Source organism: Cervus canadensis, chromosome 26 (assembly GCF_019320065.1).
Source record: "Cervus canadensis isolate Bull #8, Minnesota chromosome 26, ASM1932006v1, whole genome shotgun sequence".
Classification (NCBI taxonomy): domain Eukaryota; kingdom Metazoa; phylum Chordata; class Mammalia; order Artiodactyla; family Cervidae; genus Cervus; species Cervus canadensis.
Genome location: NC_057411.1, coordinates 39756638 through 39780295, shown reverse-complemented (window position 1 = coordinate 39780295; position 23658 = coordinate 39756638). Strand labels below are relative to the sequence as shown.

At 43.7% G+C, this 23658-nt stretch overlaps 1 protein-coding gene across 3 annotated transcripts in view; it reads right to left on the bottom strand.

Moving 5' to 3' along the window:
* EVC2 (EvC ciliary complex subunit 2) overlaps positions 1–23658 on the bottom strand; it is a 153132-nt gene that overhangs the window by 92023 nt on the left and 37451 nt on the right. For all 3 annotated transcript variants that reach the window (XM_043447727.1, XM_043447728.1, XM_043447729.1), the window contains exons 8-9: positions 13961–14095; positions 11178–11317 (exon numbers count right to left, since the gene is read on the bottom strand). In XM_043447727.1, the coding sequence (XP_043303662.1) occupies positions 11178–11317; positions 13961–14095 (275 nt within the window). The remainder of the gene's footprint in view (positions 1–11177; positions 11318–13960; positions 14096–23658) is intronic.

The following is a 23658-nucleotide window of genomic DNA, read 5'->3' as shown; positions in this document are numbered from 1 at the left end:
ATCTTGTTTTATTGGGCTTTACTTTACTGAGCCGTGCAGCTACTGTGCTTTACAGAGACTGAAGCTTTGTGACAAGCCGGTGTCGAGTAAGTTTATCGGTACCATTTTTCCAACACCATTTGCTCACTTCCTGTCTCTGTGCTGCATTTTCGGCAATTCTTACAGTACGTCAAATGATTTCATTATCGTATACTTGTTATAGTGATCTGTGATCAGTGATCTCTGACGATACTGCTGTAATTGATTCGTGGCACCACGCTAGAGCCCATACAAGATGGCAAACCCAACCCATAAACACTGTGTGTGTTCTGTCTGCACCACTGACTGGCTGTTCCATCACCCCTCTCCCTTTCCTCAGGCCTCCGTATTCTCTCAGACACAACAAGATGGAAATGAGGCCAATTAATAACCGCACAATGGCCTTGAAAATTTCAACAGAGAGGAAGTTCCGTCTCTCACTTTAAATCAAAGGCATTTTTTAACAATAAGGTATTTTTAAATCAAGATAGAAATACTGTTTTCTTAGACATAATGCCATTGCACGTTTAATAGACAAGAGTATAATGGAAACATAACTTTTTTATGCACTGAGAAACCAAAAGATTCATAGAACTCACTTTATCTTGATGGCCTGGAACCAAAGCCACAGTAACTCTCTGGTATGCCTGTACACGTATTTAAAAGCCTTGGTTTTACAAATACTCTTTGAACACACACTTAATACAAAACAAAATTTTGAGGCAGTTTACATGGTTATGTTGGTATCACTAAAAGACAGCAATAAGCTTCCATTTAATAAAAGAGGAAATAAATGCAGGCCTAGACTTACTTTCTTATTTTTCTTTTCCTCTCTAGAAAAACCTAATCTCAAGCTTTAAAAAGCTGTTCTGTCAATAGAAGAGTGAATTTGAACGCACTCAGGCCTGGGACCAAACCCATTACCTCTTGTGTGACCTCAGGCAAAACCAATAAACCTTCTGGAACATCAGCTTCTTTTGTTAAGAGTTGTTGTGAGAATTAAGAAAGATCAGGGTATGAGGTGCTTGGCGGTGGTCAGGGTGAGAACAAGAAAGGAGCTAAAACTCTGCGGGCATGCCATGCTTCCAGAAGCTTCCAGGACCAGCCAGTCATGGTCAGTCCCTCCTTTCCTCCGCCCCAGCCCACCTGGGGCTGAGCCACCTCCATTATAAAAGTCAGGGAGCATGATAAAAATCAGAGGAAATATTCCTTCCTCAAATCCTCTCTGTTTGAGGCAGCCTATGAATAAACAATGTAAAAGATAAACAATGAAGCAAACCAAGGAAATGCTCTTTGAGAAAAATAAATCAGCAAAACAGGGCAGAGTTATGGCTCTGATGGGTCTCGGAAATGAGGTGACAATCAAATCACCAGCGTATTTAGAATCCCAGCTAAACCTCACAGAACAATTACAAATGGGATAAGTGATTTGCTGGAGAAAAAAAAAGTCTATGTTTGGGGGGAGGTCATCACATATTCCCATGCATACTAAGCCCCTGGCATTCTGAGTGACATTTTCTTTCTGGGAGTTTCTAAGCCTGACATAAGTCAAGATGGAAAGATTAAAAGTAATTGGCAATGCTAGGATTTTGTAAATAATTGCCAGGTCCCAAAATAAGCAGCCAACCACAATGCCTGAAACAGAATTGGCATTCAATAAAAATTGCATGTTGGGATGGGGAGGGAGGGCAAAGAGACGGGGGAAGGAAGGGAGGAGAAAACTTAGTTCTCTAGTTAGGACTTTCAGGTCATGCTTGCTAATCAATGATAACCATTCTTTGGACAAAATAAGATCAGTTCCCAGTGAGAAAAATAAGTCCAGAGCTACTAAGTGATTTACAAGAATAAATTCTTGGTGAACCTCAACTTCCCTATTACATTCACACGCCGGGATCAGCAAATTGCAGCAGCTAAGAATAATTTACAAAATACAGGGATAAAGGAAGACTGCTTTTCATAGGCCATCATTTCTTGGGTCTAAAACAAAGCTGGGATGATCAATACTTCCTTATTTTACAGTACTGACGATACCAAGCAAGACCCTGAGGGACTCCTGGTCACAAAAGTCTTTCTGTGCCCCCTATTTCTTGATTATAGGAAGTAGATTTTGTTCGGTTTCCCAGACCTTTCCTGAGTTCCAACAGCAGGTTCAAACAGATGCTAATTAGAGAAGGGAGGAAATGGGGAGACAAAGGAGGAAACCTTAAAAAAAACAACAGAGCAGCCCTGGGGCGGAATCCTGGTTCCCCCTCAAGGGATACACAGAACAATATCTTTGAGCCCTTCTGCAAAACCTGAAACCCCCATCAGCTGGGAGAAATTAGAGGCGTGTGTTGTCCACAAGCAACTAGACCCAAGACCAACTGGAACCAGAAGGTTGATGATGCTGACTCCCACTTACCCCACCACCAACCAATCAGAAGAAAGTCCACGAGCTGATCCTGCCCTCTTTGAACCATTACTGTAAAACTGCTCCGTTTAGAACTTCCCTGGTGGCCTGGTGGCTAGACCCTGTGCTCCCAATGCAGGGCCCTGGGGTTCGATTCCTGGTCAGGGAACTAGTTTCTACATGCCACAATTAAGAGTTCACATGCTGGAACTAAAAATCCCACATGCCACAACTAAGACCAGGTACACCCAAATAAACAAATTAGTATTAAAAAAAAGAAAACTCCTACCTACCCACTCCAGCTCAGAACACACAGTTTTGAGGGCATTAGCCGACTATGGCCCACTTTGCCTGGCAAAGTAATAAGGCTGTTCTTTTCTACTTCACCCAAAACTCTATCTCTGAGATATAATTTCAGTGTTGGGGTAAAGAGGCTGGATAAGGCTTCACTAATTACTCAGGTGAGAAGAGGTTAGAGCCCTATCTACTTGCAAAATTAAATATCTAAATGCTGATGACACAAACGAAATAACTCTACTCATTTTCAAGTTTTGGAAGAAAATAGACTTTTAGTTAGGGTTAGTTATGAAATACATTAATAATCACCTCCTCGTACCACTTAATATCATTAGTACTAAGTCGCTTGAGTCGTGCCCAACTCTGTGCGATCCCATGAACTGTAGCCTGTCAGGTTCCTCTGTCCATGTGATCTTCCAGGCAAGAATACTGGAGTGGGTTGCCATGCCCTCCTCCAGGGGATCGTCCCAACCCAGAGATCGAACCCGTGTCTCTTATGTCTCCTGCACTGGCAGGCAGGTTCTATACCACTAGCACCATATCATTAGAGATATTTACAAATCTCTGCCAGTAATTGCCCCTTTCTCCCTTTCCACCCTCTCAGACAGTGTGGCAAATTTTAATTTGTAACCCTTGGCATTCTGATTAGGGAATTAAGCTAAAATGAAGGACCACATCTGAATGGCTGCACAACCCTGATACCCAGAAATGGATTAGCAGGCCCGATTCCAGCAGGGTGTGGAGTCAGCCTGGGACTCGTGAAGCTGGCAACCTGGCCTGCACCAAGGCACTCACTCAGCTGGGAAGGAGCCCCCTTTCAAGCAGGAGGAAAGTCCCTCTCTGCTTAGAAAATCCCCTCAGCCTACAAGGTGCTGTGAGTCAGACACAACAGCGCTCTCCTCTCCAAGCAATGAATGGTCCCTCTAAAGATAAGAAGGCCACACTCTCTGTTTCTGGTTGGATCTTGGGTCCATCTCTATCAGCCACCCATTTCCAGGGAGATAGGATCACACACCTGCTCGATTTTGCCTCTGAGCTTGTAACTGAGCAGGACCCTATGGGGCTGAGTGACAGTCAGCCAGCCAACTGTGACCCATGTGCCTGGTCCAGAGAAACTGAGTGGGTTTGAAACCTGTCCTCTCACTGACTACCGTGCACCCTGGGGCAAGCCCCTAAACCTTAAGTTTTCATCTGTAAGATGGCAAAAGAGCATCACCTGCTTCCTAGGGTTCTTATGAGGATTACACATATTTGTAAAGTTCTTAGAACCATGCCTAGCTCTATGTTCAATTACACATACACAGAACACTAGAAGGGCTTCCCAAAGTGGTGCTAGTGGTAAAGAAACCACCTGCCAATGCAGGAGATCTAAGAGACACGGGTTCGATCCCTGGGTTGGGACAATCCCCTGGAGGAGGGCATGGCAAACCACTCCAGTATTCTTCCCTGGGGAATCCCATGGACAGAGGAGCCTGGTGGGCTGCAGTCCACGGGGTTGCAAAGAGTCAGACACAACGGAAGCAACTTAACACACAGGCAGGAAAACACTCTAGGTTATTTGTTCAATAAACCAAACGAAATGGATGTGGTGGAGGACATCAGCATCATGGTGATGCTGGGCGTGAGACACTCCCTTTTGCCTCCCCCTTCAATCTATCACCAGTCAAATAACCACAAGGCAACAAGGTGTCTCCGCCTAAAAGGATGTCAGGGAATTCCACACACCTGTACATCTAAAGGTGGACACACAGGAACAGAGGAGGCAGACCCAGGGGAACAGCAGAGTTGGTGCCTGCAGTCCTGGTCTCCCCAGCCAAGGCAGATGTGCCCCAGCCCCATACTGCCCTGGAGCACCAGGAGGAGGCGGCACAGACGAGGACAGCCTGGCTGCAGTGGTGCCCACGGCTACAGGGAACTGGGCAATGACCGTGGACCTGGGACCCTGCCCCTCCAGCCTCTGAGTTACCCACGACTCTGGTCCCCGAGCTCTGTACCCTCAGCAGGAGAGCCCATAAACCTTATAACACCGGACATGCTAGAGGTGCCCATGTGACTCCAGCTGCCTCCCACCCTAACCCTCCCCCTGTGGTGGCTGAGCCTGCAACTCAGGGGTTCCCAGAGGCGGCAGAAGAGCCCCTCTTCCTGGTAGCAGCACCAGCGATGCTGGCAACAGCAAGGCGCCAAGTAAGCAGAAGGCACAAGGGGTGATGTGAGGACATGGAGCCACACCTCTGACGAGGCAGTGGAGGACTGTGGTCTATCGCTATTGCTAAGTCGCTTCAGCTGTGCCTGACTGTGCAACCCAATGGGCTGTAGCCGGCCAGGCTCCTCTGTCCATGGGGATTCTCCGGGTAAGAATACTGGAGCGGGTTGCCACGCCCTCCTCCAGGGGAGCTTCCTGATGCAGGGATTGAACCCGCGTCTCTTACTTCTGCTGCATTGGCAGGCCGGTTCTTTACCACTAGTGCCACCTGGGGAGGATGAAAAGTGTTAACTCTTAAGGACAACTAGAGGCAGCTCAGAATCAATCAAAAAGATGTTTGCTACTTCAAGGCAGAGGAACAACTCACCAAGCACCATGAAGAGCCGCAGAAACAATGTGGCACAGAAAGAAAATAACAATTCTTCAGAAACCAAAGTCAAAGTCATGGAATGCTGAGGTCTAATATATAAAGAATTCAAAATAGCCATCGTGAAGAAACTCAGCGAGCTGCAAGAAAACTCAGAAAGGCAGTTCAGTGGACCGAGGAACAAAATTAATGAACAGGAGGAATACTTCACTAAACTAAAAAAAAGAACCAGGCAGAAGTTCTGGGGCTGAAGAACACATACGCAAGGTAAATAATGCATTAGAAAACATTGGAAATAGACCAGCCTACATGGAAGAGGGAATTAGCAAGCCCCAAAATAGAAATCTAGAAATGATACCGGTAAGAAGGTGAAAGAGAAATGAGATGCTAAAAAGGAGGGAAATTCTATGCGAGTTAGTCAACTCGTTTAGGAAGGGTAACATTAGGGTGATGAGTATCGCAGGGAAGAGAGGAAGAAAGGAACAGAGGGTTTAAAGAAATAAAAACTGAAAATTCACAAAGCTCGGAAAGGAATTAGATATATAGGCCTATGAGCTAATTACCTCAATGCAAAACGACCTTCTCCAAGACACATGATATTAAAATTGTTAAAAGTCAATGACAAGCAAAGAAATTTAAAGCCAGCCAGGGTAAAAAAGACAGCAACCTACAAGGGAACCACCATTAGGCTATCAGCAGGTTTCTCAGCAGACACTTTACAGGCCAAGAGGGAGCAGAAAGACATTCTCGAAACACTGAAAGATAAAAACTGTCATCCAAGAATACTCTATCCAGCCAGGTTGTAAGTCAGATATGAAGTAGAAATTAAAGGCTTTCTCAGGCAAACAATAGCTGAGGGAGTTCATCACCACTAGACCTGTCCTACAAGAAGGTTGAAAGGAGCCTTTTGACCAGAAACAAAAAGGCAAAGTACCCAAAAGTTTGAGTAAGGTGATAAACAGAATGAGAAAATTGTAACTCTTTCCCAGAATAGGTTTTAAAACATTTTATTATAGCATAAAGGTTAAAGGAGGGGGGGAAGCAGAAGAAATAATGATAACTACTTCAGTTTTGTAACTCACAACATAAAGATGGATAATTTGAGAAAACAAAAACATAAAAGGGGAAGAAAAAGATGGAACCCATGCAGTGATGTTATCAGCACGTGTGTGCTCAGTCGTTCTGACTTTGCAAGCTTGTAGACTGTAGCCCGCCAGGCTCCTCTGTCCATGGGATTCTCCAGGCAAGAATACTGGAGTGGTTGCCATTCCCTTCTCCAGGGGATCTTCCTGACTCAGGGATCAAACCTGTATCTCATGCATTGTGGGTGGATTCTTTACCACTGAGCCACCTGGGAAGCCCCACCAGGAAAAGAAGGACTATTTTATCTATGAGAAGTTTTACACAAACATCGTGGTAACAACAAAACGTAAACCTAGAAGAGAAACACAAAAAATAAAAAAGAGGACACTGAGAAAAACATCAGAGAAAACCATCAATTCAAAATAGCAGACAGAAACACAAGGAGAAAAAAAACAGTGGAGAGATTGAGCAACCAGAAAACAAAATTACAATATTAAGTCTTCATCTGTCAATAATAACCTTAAATGTAAATGAGTTGAATTCATCAATCAAAAAGCATGGAGTGGTTGGATGGATTAAAAAACAGGACTCAACTACATGCTGCCTCCAAGCAACCCACATCAGCTCTACAGACAAACACAGGTTCAAAGTGAAGGAACAGAAGATGCTAGTGTTAGCAAACGATGGCCAAAAAGGGTGTGTAGCCATATTCATATCAAGCAGAACAGACTTGAAGACAAAAACAAACAGTATATAATTATGAGGGGGAAAATTTATCAAGAAGATATAACAGTTATTAATGTATATACACCTAACATAGGAGCACTAACATATAAAAAAGTGATATTAACAGACAAAGGGAGAAATGGGGGCTTCCCAAGTGGCCCAGTGGTAAAGAATCCACCTACCAATGTAGGAAACACGGGTTATATTCCTGGGTCCGCAAGATGTCCTGGAGGAGGAAATGGCAACCCATTCCAGTTCTTACCAAGAAACATTACATGGACTTGCAGGCTGCAGTCCATGGGGTCTCAAAGAGTGGAACATAACTGAGTGACTGAGCACACATACCCACAAAGGCAGAAATTATTTCACACCGTATCGGAAGTCCTAGCAGAGTAATGAGGCAAGAAAAAAAACTAAAGATATCCAAATTGGAAAGAAAGAAGTAAAACTGTCACTATTTGCAGATGATATGACTTTATACACACAAAATCCTAAAGACTCCACCAAAAAACTGAAAGAAATAATAAACAAACACATAAAGTTGCTTGGTACAAAATCAACACACAAAAATCTGCTGCATTTCTGTATGCTAACAATGAGCTACCAGAAAGAGACATGAAGAAGTAAATCCCATTTACAATTACAACACAAAATATAAAATAACTAGGAATAAATTTAACCAAAGAGGTGAAAGATATGCACAGTGAAAAGGACAAAGTGCTGTTGAAAGAAACTGAAGAAGGCACAAATAAATGGAAAAATATTCCATGCTAGTGGATTGAAAGGATGACCTTGTTAAAATGTCCATATTACCTAAAATAATCTACAGATTCAATGAAATCCCTATCAAAATCTCAGGACATTTTTCACAGAAATAGAGCAAAAATTCTAAAATTTATATGAAACCACAGAAGACTGAACAGCCAAAGCAATCCTGAGGGAAAAAAAATAAAGTTGGAGGTATCACAACCCCTGATTTCAAACTATGTTACAAAGCTACAGTAATAAAAACAGCATAGTACTGGTACAAAAACATAGATCAATGGGACAGAATTGAGAGCCTAGAAATAAATGCATGCACATATGGACAATTAATTTACAACACAGTAGCAAAGAACATACAATGGATAAAGGATAGTCTCTTCAATAAATGACGTCAGGAGAGCTGAACAGGCACATGCAAATAAAATGAAACTAGGCCACTCCCTCACATCATACTCCAAAATCAACTCAAAATGGACTGAAGACTTAAATGTAAAACCTGAAACTATAAACGTCCTAGTGGAAAACATAGGCAGTTCATTCTTGGTCATGGGTCTTAGCAATTTCTCCCCAGGTATGTCTCTTCAGGCAAAGAATCAAAAACAAAAACAAACAACTGGGACTACAGCAAACTAAAAAGATTCTGCACAGGAAAGAAAACTATCAACAAAATTAAAAAACCTACTGATGAGGGTGGGATGTTGCAAAAGAACAGCATGTATATTATCTATGGTGAAACAGGTCACCAGCCCAGGTGGGATGCATGAGACAAGTGCTCGGGCCTGGTGCACTGGGAAGACCCAGAGGAATCGGGTGGAGAGGGAGGTGGGAGGGGGGATCGGGATGGGGAATACGTGTAAATCTATTGCTGATTCATGTCAATGTATCACAAAACCCACTGAAAAAATAAATAAATAAATAAATAAATTTAAATTAAAAAAAAAAACAAACCTACTGAATGGGAGAAGATATTTGCAAGCAATTATATCTAATAAGCAGTAATATCCAAAACATATACAGAACTGATACAACTCAACAACAAAACAACCCAACTAAAACATGGGTGGAACTGAATAGGCATTTTTCAAAGAAGATATACAGATGGCTAACAGGTATGTGAAAGCAATAGCATGAATTATTAGGGAAACACAAATTAAAACCACAATGAGATATCACCTTGCACCTGTTAGAATGACTATTATCTAGTGAGTGTTGGTGGGAATGTTGGTTGGATAGCATCATCAACTCAATGGATGTGAGTTTGAGCAAACTCTGGGAGATAGTGAAGGACAAGGAAACCTGGTGTACTGAAGTCCACGGGGTCGCAAAGATCAGACATGACCGAGAAACTAAACAACAACAGTGGCCATTATGGAAAACAGTCTGGAGACTCCTCAAAAAAATGAGACTAGAACCACCATATGATCCAGTTATCCCACTCTGGGGTATTTATCAAATAATATGAAACCATTAATTTGAAAAGGTACATGCACTCCCATGCTTACTGCATCATTACTCACAACTGCCAAGTTATGGAAGCAACCTAAATGCCCATGAACAGATGAATGGATAATGGATGCCCATCAATGGATGAATGGATAATGGAATGCTACTCAGCCATAAAGAGATGAAATCTTTCCATTTGCAACAACATAGATGGATCTTGAGGGTATTATATAAGTGAAGTAAGTCAGACGGAGAAGGAAAATACCATATGATTTCACTCATCTGCAGAATATAGAAAACAAATGAAAACACAAGACACATGAATAAAATCAAACAAAAATTAACTCGTAGATATAGAGAACAGAATAGTGGTTACTAGAGAGGAAGCTGCTGGGGGAAGATGAGATGGATAAAGCAGATCAACTGTATGGTGATGGATGGAAACTAAATTTTTGGTGGTGAGCATGCTGTAGATACTCACATAGATACTCTACTTCTCTGTATATATGTATATAAATATACATATATAAGTAATATATATGTAAATAATGATATATGTAAGCATACATATATTAAATATATATATAAATATACTCTACTTCTGTATATATACAGAGGTAGAAATATAATGTGGTACACATGAAACTTACAAAATGTTATAAACTAAAGTTAATAAGTAAAAAAATAAAAATACTTAGATCTTGGTCCTTAAAGGTTAATAAATAGATAAATAGACAAAAAGAAAAGAATTGAACCCAGTTTAGCCAACAGTCATATCACCTGATCTGGAATCTCTCTCAATATGTCACTTCCTTTCCTTCACTACACTACTCAAAACCCCAATCCACACATCAGTCATACTGAGTTACTGACACTTCACCAAATGTATATAACTTGCTCACTTCCTGTCTTGACAACTGCCCTGTCTTTCCTCTGCCTGAAAAGCCTTTCTTCTCTTAATCTACTTGAAAAGCTTCAAGAATTAGTTACAATCTCTCTTCCTCTGGGAAGCATTTCTATGACCTGCTCAGAGGTAATTACCTTTTCTTTTGTGCTCAGCGAGCCCCAATCTTAGCACAGTACTCATCAAATTTTCATAGTCACTTCCATTTCTGTGTTTGTCTTCCCACTAGGTCAGACTGCCTCACAGCTCAAACTATGTTCTGTCTTTTTTCTTAAATACCAAGCATAGTGTTCAGGGCATGGCAGTTGTTTGATTATGACTCGGTTGAGTTCAGTTCAGTTCAGTCGCTCAGTCACATCAGACTCTTTGCGACCCCATGGACTGCAGCACGCCAGGCTTCCCTGTCCATCACCAACTCCTGGAGCTTACTCAAGTGATAGTGATTCTATCCAACCATCTCATCCTCTGTCTCCCCTTCTCCCCCCGCCTTCAAACTTTCCCAGCATCAGGGTCTTTTCCAATGAGTCAGTTCTTCACATTAGGTGGCCAAAGTATTGAAGTTTCAGCTTCAACATCAGTCCTTCCAATGAATATTCAGGACTGATTTCCTTTACAATTGACTGGTTGTATCTCTTTGCAGTCCAAGGGGCTCTCAAGAGTCTTCTCCAGCACCACAGTTCAAAAGCATCAAATCTTTGGTGCTCAGCTTTCTTTATAGTCCAACTCTCACATCCAAACATGACTACTGGAAAAACCATAACTTTGACTATATGGACCTTTGTTGGCAAAATAATGTTTCTGCTTTTTAATATGCTGTCTAGATTGATCATAACTTTTCTTCCAAAGATTATGATTACTGAGTGACCAATGAAAAGTGGGATGAATTAATGAATGAAATATACTCAGTGTTTGCTCTCATGCTGCTGTAGATACAGAACATTGATGATATCCGTGGAAATATAATGTGATTTAGAATACTTACTCTTCTAAGGCTTGAAGCATGCTCCCAGGGTCCTCAGAAGACAGAATGTCTACCATTTGGTCATTGAGAGCGAGATCCTCATTCACACCATCAGCTGAGGTGAACTGGGAGTGCTCCAGCTTGTTTTCGTGATGCTGAACCTTCAGGAGAATTTCAGGAACAACAATTGAGTGGGCCTTCCTGTGAATGTCACATGCTAGAAAAGTCATGAGGGAACGTGGGGATCTGTAACCAGAGAACCTAGCTGGCCTCACCACTGGTGAGCAGACAAGACTCAGGCACAACATTGCACTTTCCTGGGCCTCATTTTCTCATCAAAGAAATGGGATCATAATTCCAGTAGCCCTGCACAGAGTTGTTGTGTGGATAAAACAAAGCAGGGGATAGAAAGAGCTTTATAACTATAAAGATCTAATACAAATATTTCACCATCACCATCATCATCATTGTCCCCCCATCCCCATCATCACCGCCAACACCATCATATATCACCATCAACCTCATCATCATCGTGATGCAGAAGAGTATTAACAGATGGCATATGGACTTCAACAACATGGATCTGGTTGGTTTCTAATCAGAATATAGAGTTGTCAGATGGAAGTGACATCAGAGATAATTAAGCTCAATCCTTCAGTTGGATAGATGATGTATCTGTGTTGCTCTCTGACATTACCAATGCCACAAAAATGCATAATAATTATACTAACATTTAAGAATATCTGTCCGTGTGCCTTGTATGAGTTATATCATGAAAACGTCACACAAAACGTGCTGATGTCCCCACTTTACATATATGGAAAATACAGCTCAGAGAGATGAAAATGACATTATCAGAGTTCACACAGCTCATAAAGAGCCCGCATGGTATTTGACCCGAGGTCTACCTAACTCTAAAGGCTGCCTTCTGTTTTATAACACATTTTTTCCTTGGTTACCACCACAAAGGAAAAAAAATTTTTTTTAATGTGGAAAGAGTTCATATTGTGATGTTGGGATAAAAAAATACTACAAGAGTCTTCAGATCTTAAATCAAATTCACACTTTGCTTTCCTCCCGTGGTTGTAACAATCAGCCTTTAATCTCCGAGAAATGAATTCTGCTCCTTCATCGAACGAGCAGGGTGAGTCTTGCTCATCTGTGATTGATAACAGCTTTGGGAGAGTAAGTAGAATGTCTCATTAGATGGGCCATTTTTCTTCTCTTCACTTCTGCCTGTCAAGGAGATTGTGGGTTGACCTCACTTTGAAATGACAAGTCTCTCCTCCAGGAAGCAGAAACAAACTGAACAATGGGACAGGACTGCCAGCCTCCAGAGGTGGGGGGTGTCCCCGGAAGCCAGGTCTCAGCCTATACTCGGCCACCTGGAGGCTGTTCAGCTTCACTGGACTCAGTTTCCTCACTACACGGTGAAGGAAAAAGATCACAAATGTTTCTTTCAAGTGGCTGGACCTCTGGGTGAGTCATCCAGCCCCCATGGTCCTGCAGGAATCAACCACCCCTCAGGGTGCTCACTCCCAGCAGCGACTTCTCATCCTAGGACAGCACCCTGTCCTGCCTCTGTCTGTCTGTCCTCTGATTGGCTGCAGGGTGATGGTGGAGATTCATCCCTTCACATGTTCACTAAGTGCCTTCTAAGTGCCAGGCTCCCTACCAGGCAATGGGGATTACAGCAGGCAGCATCCATGACCCCTGCCCTTGCTCTTCAGGGCCTTTGAGCCCAAGATCTACCAGCCAACACCTACACTTCTTTCCCTGAAGGCTCCTTCTGGCCTTCAGAGTCCATGTCAGGGAAACAAGGCCTTTGTCCTGGCTGCCTCCCCGCCATTGTCCTCAACCAGAAGCATTTCATAACTTAACACCCATTCTCTTTCTCCCTTCAGGCAGGATGACGCTGACGCTGGCTCTACACCGTCCGGAGTTCCCAGGTGGGATGAAGAAGTACGTGGTACCCATAGTGGTAGCTTGACTGGCTGCCTTCCTTCCCACCTCACTCCCCCACCTCCTACCTTTACTTCCTGGGGTCACTTCCCATACAAACTATTTGCATTTGGATCCTGGTCTCAGGGTGTGCTTCTGTGGGAATGCAGACCAAGACAGGAAAACAGAGACTGTGGAGTTCACAGATGGGGATAAACGGTAGGGAGGAGGGTGGTCCAGAAGCCAGGGCAGGAACCCAGAGAGGGGGCCCCTGACTCAGCCAGGAGGTGGCCAAGTGATGACTTCCATGGAGAGGCAAGGCCAGAGATGAGTCTTACAGGACGTGTCAGGGTCCTGCTCATTGAAGAGCAGAGGGAGGATTACAGAAGCATCCTGGTGAGTGTGGAGAGCTCAGCAGCCATTGTCTAGAGTGGGATGTCGGGGTGTGAAGCTGGACACAGGGGGCTCTCTTTATAAGCCATGCTAAGCCATCTGGGCTTCATCCTGAGGATGAAGGGTATACCAGGACCCGAATCAAGGTGTGGCATGAACGCACAGTGGGCCATACAGGCAGGCACTCAGTGATTCAGCCAGAACAAGGGCTCCCAATCCTGTCCTGGCCATCTGTTAGAATCATCCAGGGAGCTTTTAAAAACAATTCATGATGGAGATGCCCCCTGGGAAAGCAGTAAGAGTCTGTGCAGGAGGGCCTAGCTTTGAGCATGCATCATGGTTCCAGCATGCATCCATGGATGTCATGGATGGTCCTGACATCCATCCAGAGTCGAAGGATAAACTTGAATCTCACATCTACCACCAATCAACTGCTACCCTCCAGGAAGAAGATGCACATCGATTCCCACCTGATGTCTGGTAAGCATGCTTCCCTTCACACACTGGTATCGAACCATGAAGAAGAGCGCAGCCCAGGTCAGCACCAGGGAGAGGATGAAGGCCACACAGAACCCTGCTGCGTGGAGGCCGTGGTTCGGCAGAACCTGTGGGGATGAGAGAGAGAACCATCTGTTCATGGTCACACTTCACATCTTTCAAGGCAAGTTACAACTGAGTTAGAGAAGAACAAGGACGGAGTCAGTGAGACCAGCCTGGGTTTGGATGGAACTTTACCACCTATTAGCTGGTTGCCTTGGGACCACTGCTGACCTCTTTGGGCCCAAGTCAAAGGGACCCAAACACTTCAAGGAGCTGAGCATGGAGGCTTGCACACGACAGGACCAACCACCCCAAGGCTGGCACATCACAGGTGTTCAGGAATGTTAAATTCCCTGATCAAATATGTAATAATCCTAAGGCAGCAGGAAGGACTCAAGACACGCCTTCAGTCGGGCAGAATTTTGCAGAGGCCAGAGGAAGAATCCATAGTGCCCTCAGCTTCCCTCAAGGCTGCCTACTCCCCTGGCCCTGGGACCACTACCCATAAAGGGTGGAGCCCACTCTGGACGTCAGGGTCACTCGGGAGGATGTACATGGCAGGAGAGGCATCACAAAGCAGAAGGCAGCCCAGTAAATGACCATCCAGGGTGGGCTGCAGAGCTCCTGTGAGCTTCATTCAATGTGCCAAGCATACTCTCTCCTGGATGGTTTCCTCCGGGCTCCACTCCGTGACATCCTGGGACTAACTGGATCCACTGATGGGCCAGGAGTGGCCAGCACCAGGTAATAACTGTGAGAAGCAGTAAGTTCTAGACACCCCCACATTCCACCCCGCCCTCCACTATCTCTTTGGGATCCAGAATGTGATACCAGATGGCAGCAGCTGCCATCTCCCTAAGCACTCAGCATGGGGCAGGCCTGGGGCTAAGGTCGTGCTCTCACGTCGGGGCTCACAGTGGAATCACCTGCAGGGTCTGCATTCCACCCTCAGGGATTCTGCATCACCAGACCTTGGGCAGGAACCGAAAAGAGGCATTTCTAGCAAGTTCCCAGGGGTTGCTGCCGTCCTTCTTGACCAGGGGCCACTCTCTGAGAACCCCCTGGGCTAAAGGTTTTACCAGAACTAACTCCTTGAATTCTCCCAAAGACACTTTGAGTAACATGAGGACAGCTTTGGCTTTCAGATCCTACAGACCTGAACTGGAATGCCTCCTCTATCAAAAGAGCTGTGATAATAGTATTTTGGGGCCAGGGGCTTGACCTCTGAGAACCTCAGAGGGGTAAAATGGGGATAAAAACATTACTTCCCACAGCAGGGAGAGTAAGTCAAATAAAAATGCAGAGGAGTTTCATACAAAGTTCGGCTCTTTTATTTAATTGACAAATATGTATTAGGTGTCTACTGGGTACCAGGCTACATGCTAGAAGCTAATAAGATGGAGATGCCTTCTCCCTTGTGTGATTATATTCTTCCTGTGGGCACTGACCAGGGCTGACCCAGACTACATGCTTCTCACAGACAAGGGCCTGGAGCAGCACAGCAGCTGAAGCTTGGGCTCTAGACTCAGACCACTGGGTGTGGGACCCATCTCTGCTACCTTGTGGCCATGTGGCTTTGGGCAAATCACTTCATCACTTTCTCTCTCTCTCTCTTTTTGGCATGGAGCATTTTTAGTCTTCTATTAATTTGTTACAATGTTGTTTCTGTTTTACATTTTGCCTTTTGGTTGGGAGGCATGTGGGACCTCAGCTGCCCAACCAAGGATCAAACTCACACCCTCTGCATTGGAAGGTGACATTTCAACCACTGGACAGTCAGGGAAGTTTGCACTTCATCTCTGTTTGCCTTTGCTCTTCCCCTGTAAGACAGAGATGAGAGCCCTCCAAAGGTTGTGCTGAGGATTAAACAAGAAACATGAACAAAGTCCAGCGAAGTCATCAGAAGAGGGCCGGACCGTGAAACTCGCTCACGCAATGTGATTTCTGCCCTGCCTTCCCCTGTGGGCTGGGTGACCCGAGGCGACTCCACTGGTCCAGAAAGTGGGACGCTATGTAGCGGCCATTAACCACTCATTTCATCAGAAGGTTATCTCAAAAACAGGCCTGGGAACTTCCTGGTGGTCCAGTGGCTAAGACTGCACGCTCCCAATGCAGGGGGCTCGGGTTTGATCTCTGGTCAGGGGAACTCAACCCCATATGCTAGAACTAAGAGTTTGCATGCTGCAACTGAGATCTGGTGCAGCCGAAATAAATAAATAAAAATAAATACTTTAAAAAAAAAAAGAAAAAAACAGTCCTGGACTGAGAGCCTCCCATTTTGATGATACTTTGATCCTTCAGAGAGTTTTTACCAAAATGTCTATACTCAAAAATGAAAGGAAAAAAATGTCTGTGTCCTTAACAAGGGGCTTTAAAATGTCCACCCCTCACATCTAGCGTTCATGCCTCAGGAAATAATTCGAAGCTATACATAAAAGTTTACACACAGATTGGTTTTTGCCATACATTGACATGAATCAGGCACGGGTTTACATGTATTCCCCATCCTGAACCCCCTCCCACCTCCCACCCACCCCATCCCTTAGCCTCTAATTAAAAAAAAAAAAAAAAGTTTACACACAGGTTGGTTGATCCAGAAATATGCACAAAGATTTATTTACATATAAGACTGTTTATAAGAACATTAAATAAAATAACAAATGTGGATGTATCCTAAATGCTCCACAATATGAGGAATGGTTAAATACTTCAAGCTTCTGTGAATTATTCTATCCATATGATGGGCAATCATTCAGCCATTTTATAAATTTTGAGAAGCAGGGTAACACATGCACGCCGGGGGGAAAGGGGGTTTTTGACAGAAGGCAAGGGTTTAAAAAGAAAAGCGAATATCCTATGTGTCTTTCTGCACCCTCTTCTAACCCTACTTCCCAGAGGGTTAAAAAGTTAAATAGATACTGGTTTTAGTTTCTATAGTTTAGGGAGCCAGATGGTTAGTTAACTTAAATATGCTAAAAATTACGCATGCATTGTTATTTCTCAATTTATCAGCATTACACATTGTTTATGAGTTCCTGCTATAACAGATGTGGATTTAGGTCATGAATTTTTGCCCTAAAAATCTGAAGGATTTGTTACCTCCTAGAGGCTTTAGATCCCTCCTTACACTTCCTCCCAATTTTAATAGTTATATTCAGTTAGCTACCTTTGTCTAACTTTGAAAAATTGAAACTCAATTTTTATGGCATTAAATTTAGAGAATATTTCTTGTCTTCTTACTAAGAAACGTGGTGAAACTAAGGCCCAATATTTTCCTCCTCCATCTCTCCTTTCATTACTTCTGTGCTCCAGAATTTATGTTTATTTTATACATACCTATATGCATGTATATTCTGCAATCACAAGTCTTTGTGGTGGTTTATAAGTTAATTCTAAAAATTAAAAAAAAAGTAAAGAATATCACTATTATGATTAGACATATGTATTCACTGCATATGAATGGATATGCATATTCGCTCAAATTAACTAGATGCAATCCTGCGTAACTAAATATACACCCCTGCGTGCATGTGTGTTCTAAGTCACTTCAGTGAGGTCCGACTCTTTTCGATCCTGTGGACTGTAGCCCACCAGGTTCCTCTGTCCATGGGATTCTCCAGGCAAGAATGCTGGAGTGGGTTGCCATGCCCTTCTCCAGGGGATCTTCCTGACACAGGGATCGAAAGCAGGTCTCCTGCATTGCAGGCAGAATCTTTTCTGTCTGAGCCACCAGGGAAGCCCAATATATATCCCTAAAAGTGACATCGTTTTAATGCAGTGCCCTTTCTTACCCTATCAATTTTCAAAATCAAGCCATAGTTTCAGATTACTTCAATTTGGACCAACACGTCCTTGTGTAACTTTTTGTTTTTCCTGGGCTTTCTCATGGCTTTTCTTTTTTCTTCCTGGCGAAACATCCATTTTCTTAACGATATTAGTTGTTGCAGGGAGTCGTCTTTTTTTGTTCCTTAAAGTCATCACTCCAAGCGCTCTCTGACACACAGGTCTGGCTGCTCTCTAGGCTTGCTGCATTGCTGTCATTGGAGGTCTGTCCTTACTGTTCTTTATACGCATGCGTGCTCAGTCACTAAGTAATATCCCACTCTTCGTGACCCCACAGACTGTAGCCCGCCAGACTCCTCTGTTCATGGGATTTCCCAAGCAAGAATACTGGCGTGGGTAGCCATTCCCTTCTTCAGGGGATCTTCCCAACCCAGGGATCGAACCCATATCTCTTGCCTTGGTAGGCGGGTTCTTCATCACTGAGCCACCTGATTAAAGAAAAACTATGTTTTGGATTTCATTCCTTTCTTTTTCTTGCATTTTTTTTTCACTTTGATAGAGTACATTCCATATTTGTGTTCTCTCAAGTAAATTTGTGTAGAACATGTTTTTATTTCTCACGTTTTAAAATAGTTACTCTGCATTCGTATGATTGTTATCTTGGCTGAGTCCAAGGTCCAAAATATTTTCCCCTCAGAATACTAACGATGCCACGCCACTGTCTTTAGTGTGCCTGATGACCTCTTAGAAGGATCTTGCTTTCTAGGAGCTTTAAGTTCTGCATGCTCAGCCACTTACAAGAAGATTTTGAATTATTTTTTAAGTGCAGCAAAACACACATTACATAACATTTACCATTTTAGTCATTTTTTAAGTGTACATTTCTGTTAAGTACAACCACCCATCACCACCATCTCCAGAACTTTTTCGTTTTGCAAAATGGAAACATTTCCTCTGCCCAGTCCTGCTCCTCCCCTCCTCCCTTCCACAGGTGATCCGATTATGATGGGGGAAGCCCATGATCACCTCCTAGGTTCAATGATTCATGAAGACTCATAGGACTCAGTATATAATCATCCTCACACTATGTAATCACTATGATTACAGTGAAGGATACAAAGAAAAATCAGCAATAGGAAAAGGCACGTGGGGAGAAGTCTGGTGGAAACCAGGAGCAAGTTTTCAGCGTCTTCTCCCAGCAGAGTCACACAGGACAGATTTAATTCCTCCAGCAATCAGTGTGATGACCCATGTGGAATGCTGTCCACTAGGGAAACTCATTCACGGTTTGGTACCTCTGGAGAAGAGTAGGGGGTGGAGGTCTGGGGACACTGGAGGATGGAAGTGTGCTGCAGTCTAAGGGGTCGCAAAGAGTCAAACACGACTTAGTGACTGGACAACAACAAGCCCTGGAGAAGGAAATGGCAACCTGCTCCAGTGTCCTTGCCTGGAAAATTCCATGGACAGAGGAGCCTGTTGGGCTACAGTCCATGGGTCACAAAGAGTCAGACACGACCGAGCAACTGAGCACACAGGCATGCACGCATTTAGGGTTTTTACTCAGGACTAGTCACTCAGGCATCCTCTGCCTGCTACCGTGTGTGTGTGCTAAGTCCCTTCAGTCGTGTCTGACTCTGCGGCTCTATGAACTGTAGCCTGCCATGCCCTCCTCCAGGGGCTCTTCCTGACCCAGGGATCCAACCCACAGCTCTTATGTCTCCTGCACTGGCAGGCGGGTTCTTTACCACTAGTGCCACCTGGGAAGCATGTACCAAAATTCCAGGCTCCCAGAAGGAAACAAAACATTTTCAACATAAAATATATTGTTTATAAGAACAGTTTAGGAAATATGAGCCACTCTTAGTTCAGTAAATGGTGAGGATCGTCCTGAAATCCAGGGTCCCAAATGCCAGTCAAAGGCTCACCTTGTAAGCTGGCCTTTCTAAAGACAGCCATCTCAGGCCGGCTAGGTTAACTCTTCTGCACATTGGCTACTGCGTTACACTCAAACACTATCTCAGCACCTGCTTCCAGAGAAGCCAATCCATGACAGCAAGTTTAATTCAAACTGGCTGCAGATCCCAATGTCCAATGTTCAATTGACAATAGCCAAGACATGGAAGCGACCTAAATGTCCATTGACAGATGAATGGATAAAGAAGACATATGCAATGGAATATTCTTCAGCCATTAATAAAGAATGAAATAATGCCATTTGCAGCAACATGGATGAATCTAGAGATTATCATACTAAGTGAAGTTAAATCAGACAGAGAAAGACAAGTATCATATGATACAGATTGCAAGTGGAATCATTTTAAAATATTATACAAATGAATTTATTTATGAAACAGAAATAGACCCAAAGACATAGAAAACAAACATGGTTACCAAAGAGGTGAGGGGGGTAGAGATAAATAGTTCGGGACTAACATATACATACTAATCTATATATAAAACAGATGACCAGTAAGGACCCACTGAACAGCTATACTCAATATTTTGTAATAAACTATAAGGGAAAGGAATCTGAAAAAGAATATATATATTCTTTTTAAAAATTTAAAAAAGAATACATATATGCTGTACCCCTGAAATTAACACAACACTGTAAATCAATGCACTTCAATTAAAACAATGGTTGCAGATTATGGGAACACTTGACACATTATTTAGGAGCTGGGAGACAAGAAACCCACTCCTCATTCCTGGGATCCCAATGCAGGCTGTATGCAGTTAAGGTTAAATTTACCTGACAGAGGAACAAGGCCAACTTGACCTTCTAGACAATCAAAGCCAAGTTATGTCAGAACCAGGAGCTCTGGTCCTGACGGTTATTGAAACCTGAATACAGGCATGTTGCCACATATGACTCACCTAGGATGAATCAGCCTCTGTCCACAGAGGCTGTTATCAAAGATGGTCAGAAAACCAATTCTGTTTTCAGATGCAAACACCCTGATTCTAAATCTTACATTTTGATTAGCACCAGATTGAAATGCAAGCTCTCCATTTGTGCTGGCAATAGCCCTCTGAGCCCCGATTTGTGTACCTACCAGATAAGAAAAAAAAATCAATACATATGAAAAGCAGTGCACAGAGCTTATATTAAGATACTGATGGAAAAGAGACAAAACGTCTGTGTCTAAAGAGAACAAGACTGTAGATCAGTGATCTGTTTTCAAGGTTTTTTCTTTCACAGAAGGCAAACATTTTTTTTTTTCTTTCCAGCTGTAGGGAGAAGAATGGAGAGGTGAAGGACATTAGTGACGTTCGATCACCTACAATATGCCATTCCCTGGGCTAGGTGCCAGTAGGGGGTTGAATTGTGTCACCCGTAAAGATATACTAAAGTCTTACCCCCCAGAACCTCTGCATGTGACCTTATTTTGAAATAAGGTCTTTGTAGACATGATCAAATTAAGATGAGGTTATATGGGATTGTGCTTGGTCACTCAGTCCTGTCTGACTCTTTGCAGCCCCATGGACTGTAGCCTGCCAGACTCCTCTTCCCATGGAATTTTCCAGGCAAGAATATTGGAATTGGTTGCCATTTCCTACTCCAGGGGATCTTCCCGACCCAGGGATTAAACCCACGTCTCATGTCTTCTGCACTGGCAGGCGGATTCTTTACCACTAGCACCACCTAGGAAGCCCAATCCATACTGGATTAGGGTGGATCCTGAACCCAGTGATGGTATCATTATAAGGAGATGGAGACTTGGAGACAGACACATACGGGGAAAAGACCATGTGATCATGGTGGCACAGATGGAAGTGATGCAGCTACAGCTGAGGAAGGATTTCCAAGAGACACCTGAAACTAGACAGAAACAAGGAAGGATTCTTTCCTAGAGCTTTCGAAGGGAGCAAAACCCTGCCAACACTTTGATTTCAGTCTCCTGGCCTCCGAAATGGTGTGGGAATAAGTTTCTGTTGTTCTAAGTTTTGTGATCATTTGCTGCAGCAGCCTCAGGAAATGAACAAAGTGTGATAGTGCTTTTTCTCATTCAACCAATCTTCAGCAATCTGATGGGGGATGTATTATCCCCTTTCCATTGAGAGATAAATGGAGATGCAGAGAGTTCAAATAGTTAATCAAAGTCCACAGCTAAAGAGCAACACAGTTAGCTCTGTTTGACCCTGAAGTCTGTGGTTTCCCCTTGTACATCAGACCACTTACCATTCAGGGGGCTGTCTGGTTTTCCAAACACAATTTTAGTCCCAACCTCCCATACCATGGTAGAAGTTGCTTACATGATGGATGAGAAGCAGAAAAAAAATACTGGGACATAACTTTAGGCAAGCAGGATCAATGTACCAAAAAAGGCAGGAACAGAACTAACTCATTCTCCCAATCAAAATCTCCCTCCCTCCCTTTCCTACTTCATGAAGTAGAACAGCTAAGACAGGCCACCTCCCTCCTACTCTTCTTCCAATCTCCACCTTCTCTGAATCTCCACCTTGAGATCTTGCCCTCCTTAATCAGTCGCGTGGGCAAGAGAACTTGAAGAGCAGAGGCAGTGTGGGGAGCAGGAGCTTATTTATTAATAACAACACAGCTGCAGGAATGAATGCCTGTATTTAGGAAGAGGACAAAGCCAGGCCAGCTCTGCAGACCACACCATCTTTCTCCCCTTCTCTCCCGCAATTTCTACTTTCTGATATGAGGTGATAAGTACACCTGGGTAAAGACTGCCTCCTTGGGGCAACCCACTCACAACTCTCACTTTCTTCTTTTCAACCTTCTTCATTTATCTGTGTTGCTAAGTTAAGCAAGATCCTGCCCCCTTGACTTGCCCACAATGCCTCCACTCTTCAACTTTCCTCTTCCATATAAATGACCAAAGAAGAATGAATTTCAAGATTTTGTTTTATGGGAAGGAAGACGCTCCCTAGAATCACTCAGATCACCATTGTTATCATCACCATTAACATCACCACCAGCCACATCATTATCGCCATTATCGCCACCATCATTATAGCTAATATGTATTGACCAGATACTGAGCACCAGGGACAGTCCCATGTGCATTACATGCATTATCCATTCACTCCCCACAGCAATATTATAAAGTGGGCATCACTTTAATCCATATTTTCAAATAATAATACCAAATACAACTAAGTTAAATAGATGGCCTAAAGTCACAGGGCTCGTAAGCAGCAGACCCAGGATTCACACTGCAAGGTCTAGACTAATAGCTTTCACACCACAGCTGCCTCCGCAGGGCTCAGGCTCCAGCCTGGCCTTTTACCAGGAGCCCTGCATTGAATTGTCAGGGGCTTGTGCCACTGTGAACATTCTGATACTCTCTCTGAGCACCCAGCTCACCCTTTTAGGCTGTGACTAGTAGGGCAGAATTTTAGAATTCCCGAGTCTCTGGCCAAAAGCCTTCACAGTCACTTCAAAACTATGCTCAACTGTCAACATTTTCATTGATCTTTCACCAGAGGCCAAGAAATTCCTTTCTAACCTTTGCTGTTGTTGTTTCGCTGCTCAGTTGTGTCTGACTCTTTTGCAACCCCAGGGACTGTAGCCCACCAGGCTCCTTTGTCCATGGGATTTCCCAGGCAAGAATTCTGGAGTAGGTGGGGTGACATGTGTGGCTGGGGTGAGGGGAAAACCTGAGGAGTGGGGTGAGAGGAGGGGCAGCCCCTGGCTCAGCTCAAAGGACAAGGAAGACCTTCCAAGAGGTGACTGTGGGCAGAGGGCAATGAGCCAGGCCAGGAGGAGGGCAAGCCGGGCAGACAGAAGGGCGCGAGCAGGTGGCAAGAGACACAGCCCAGGTCCAACACAGTGGGTTAGCGATTTGTGACATCATCCTATGGGCTTACAGGAGAT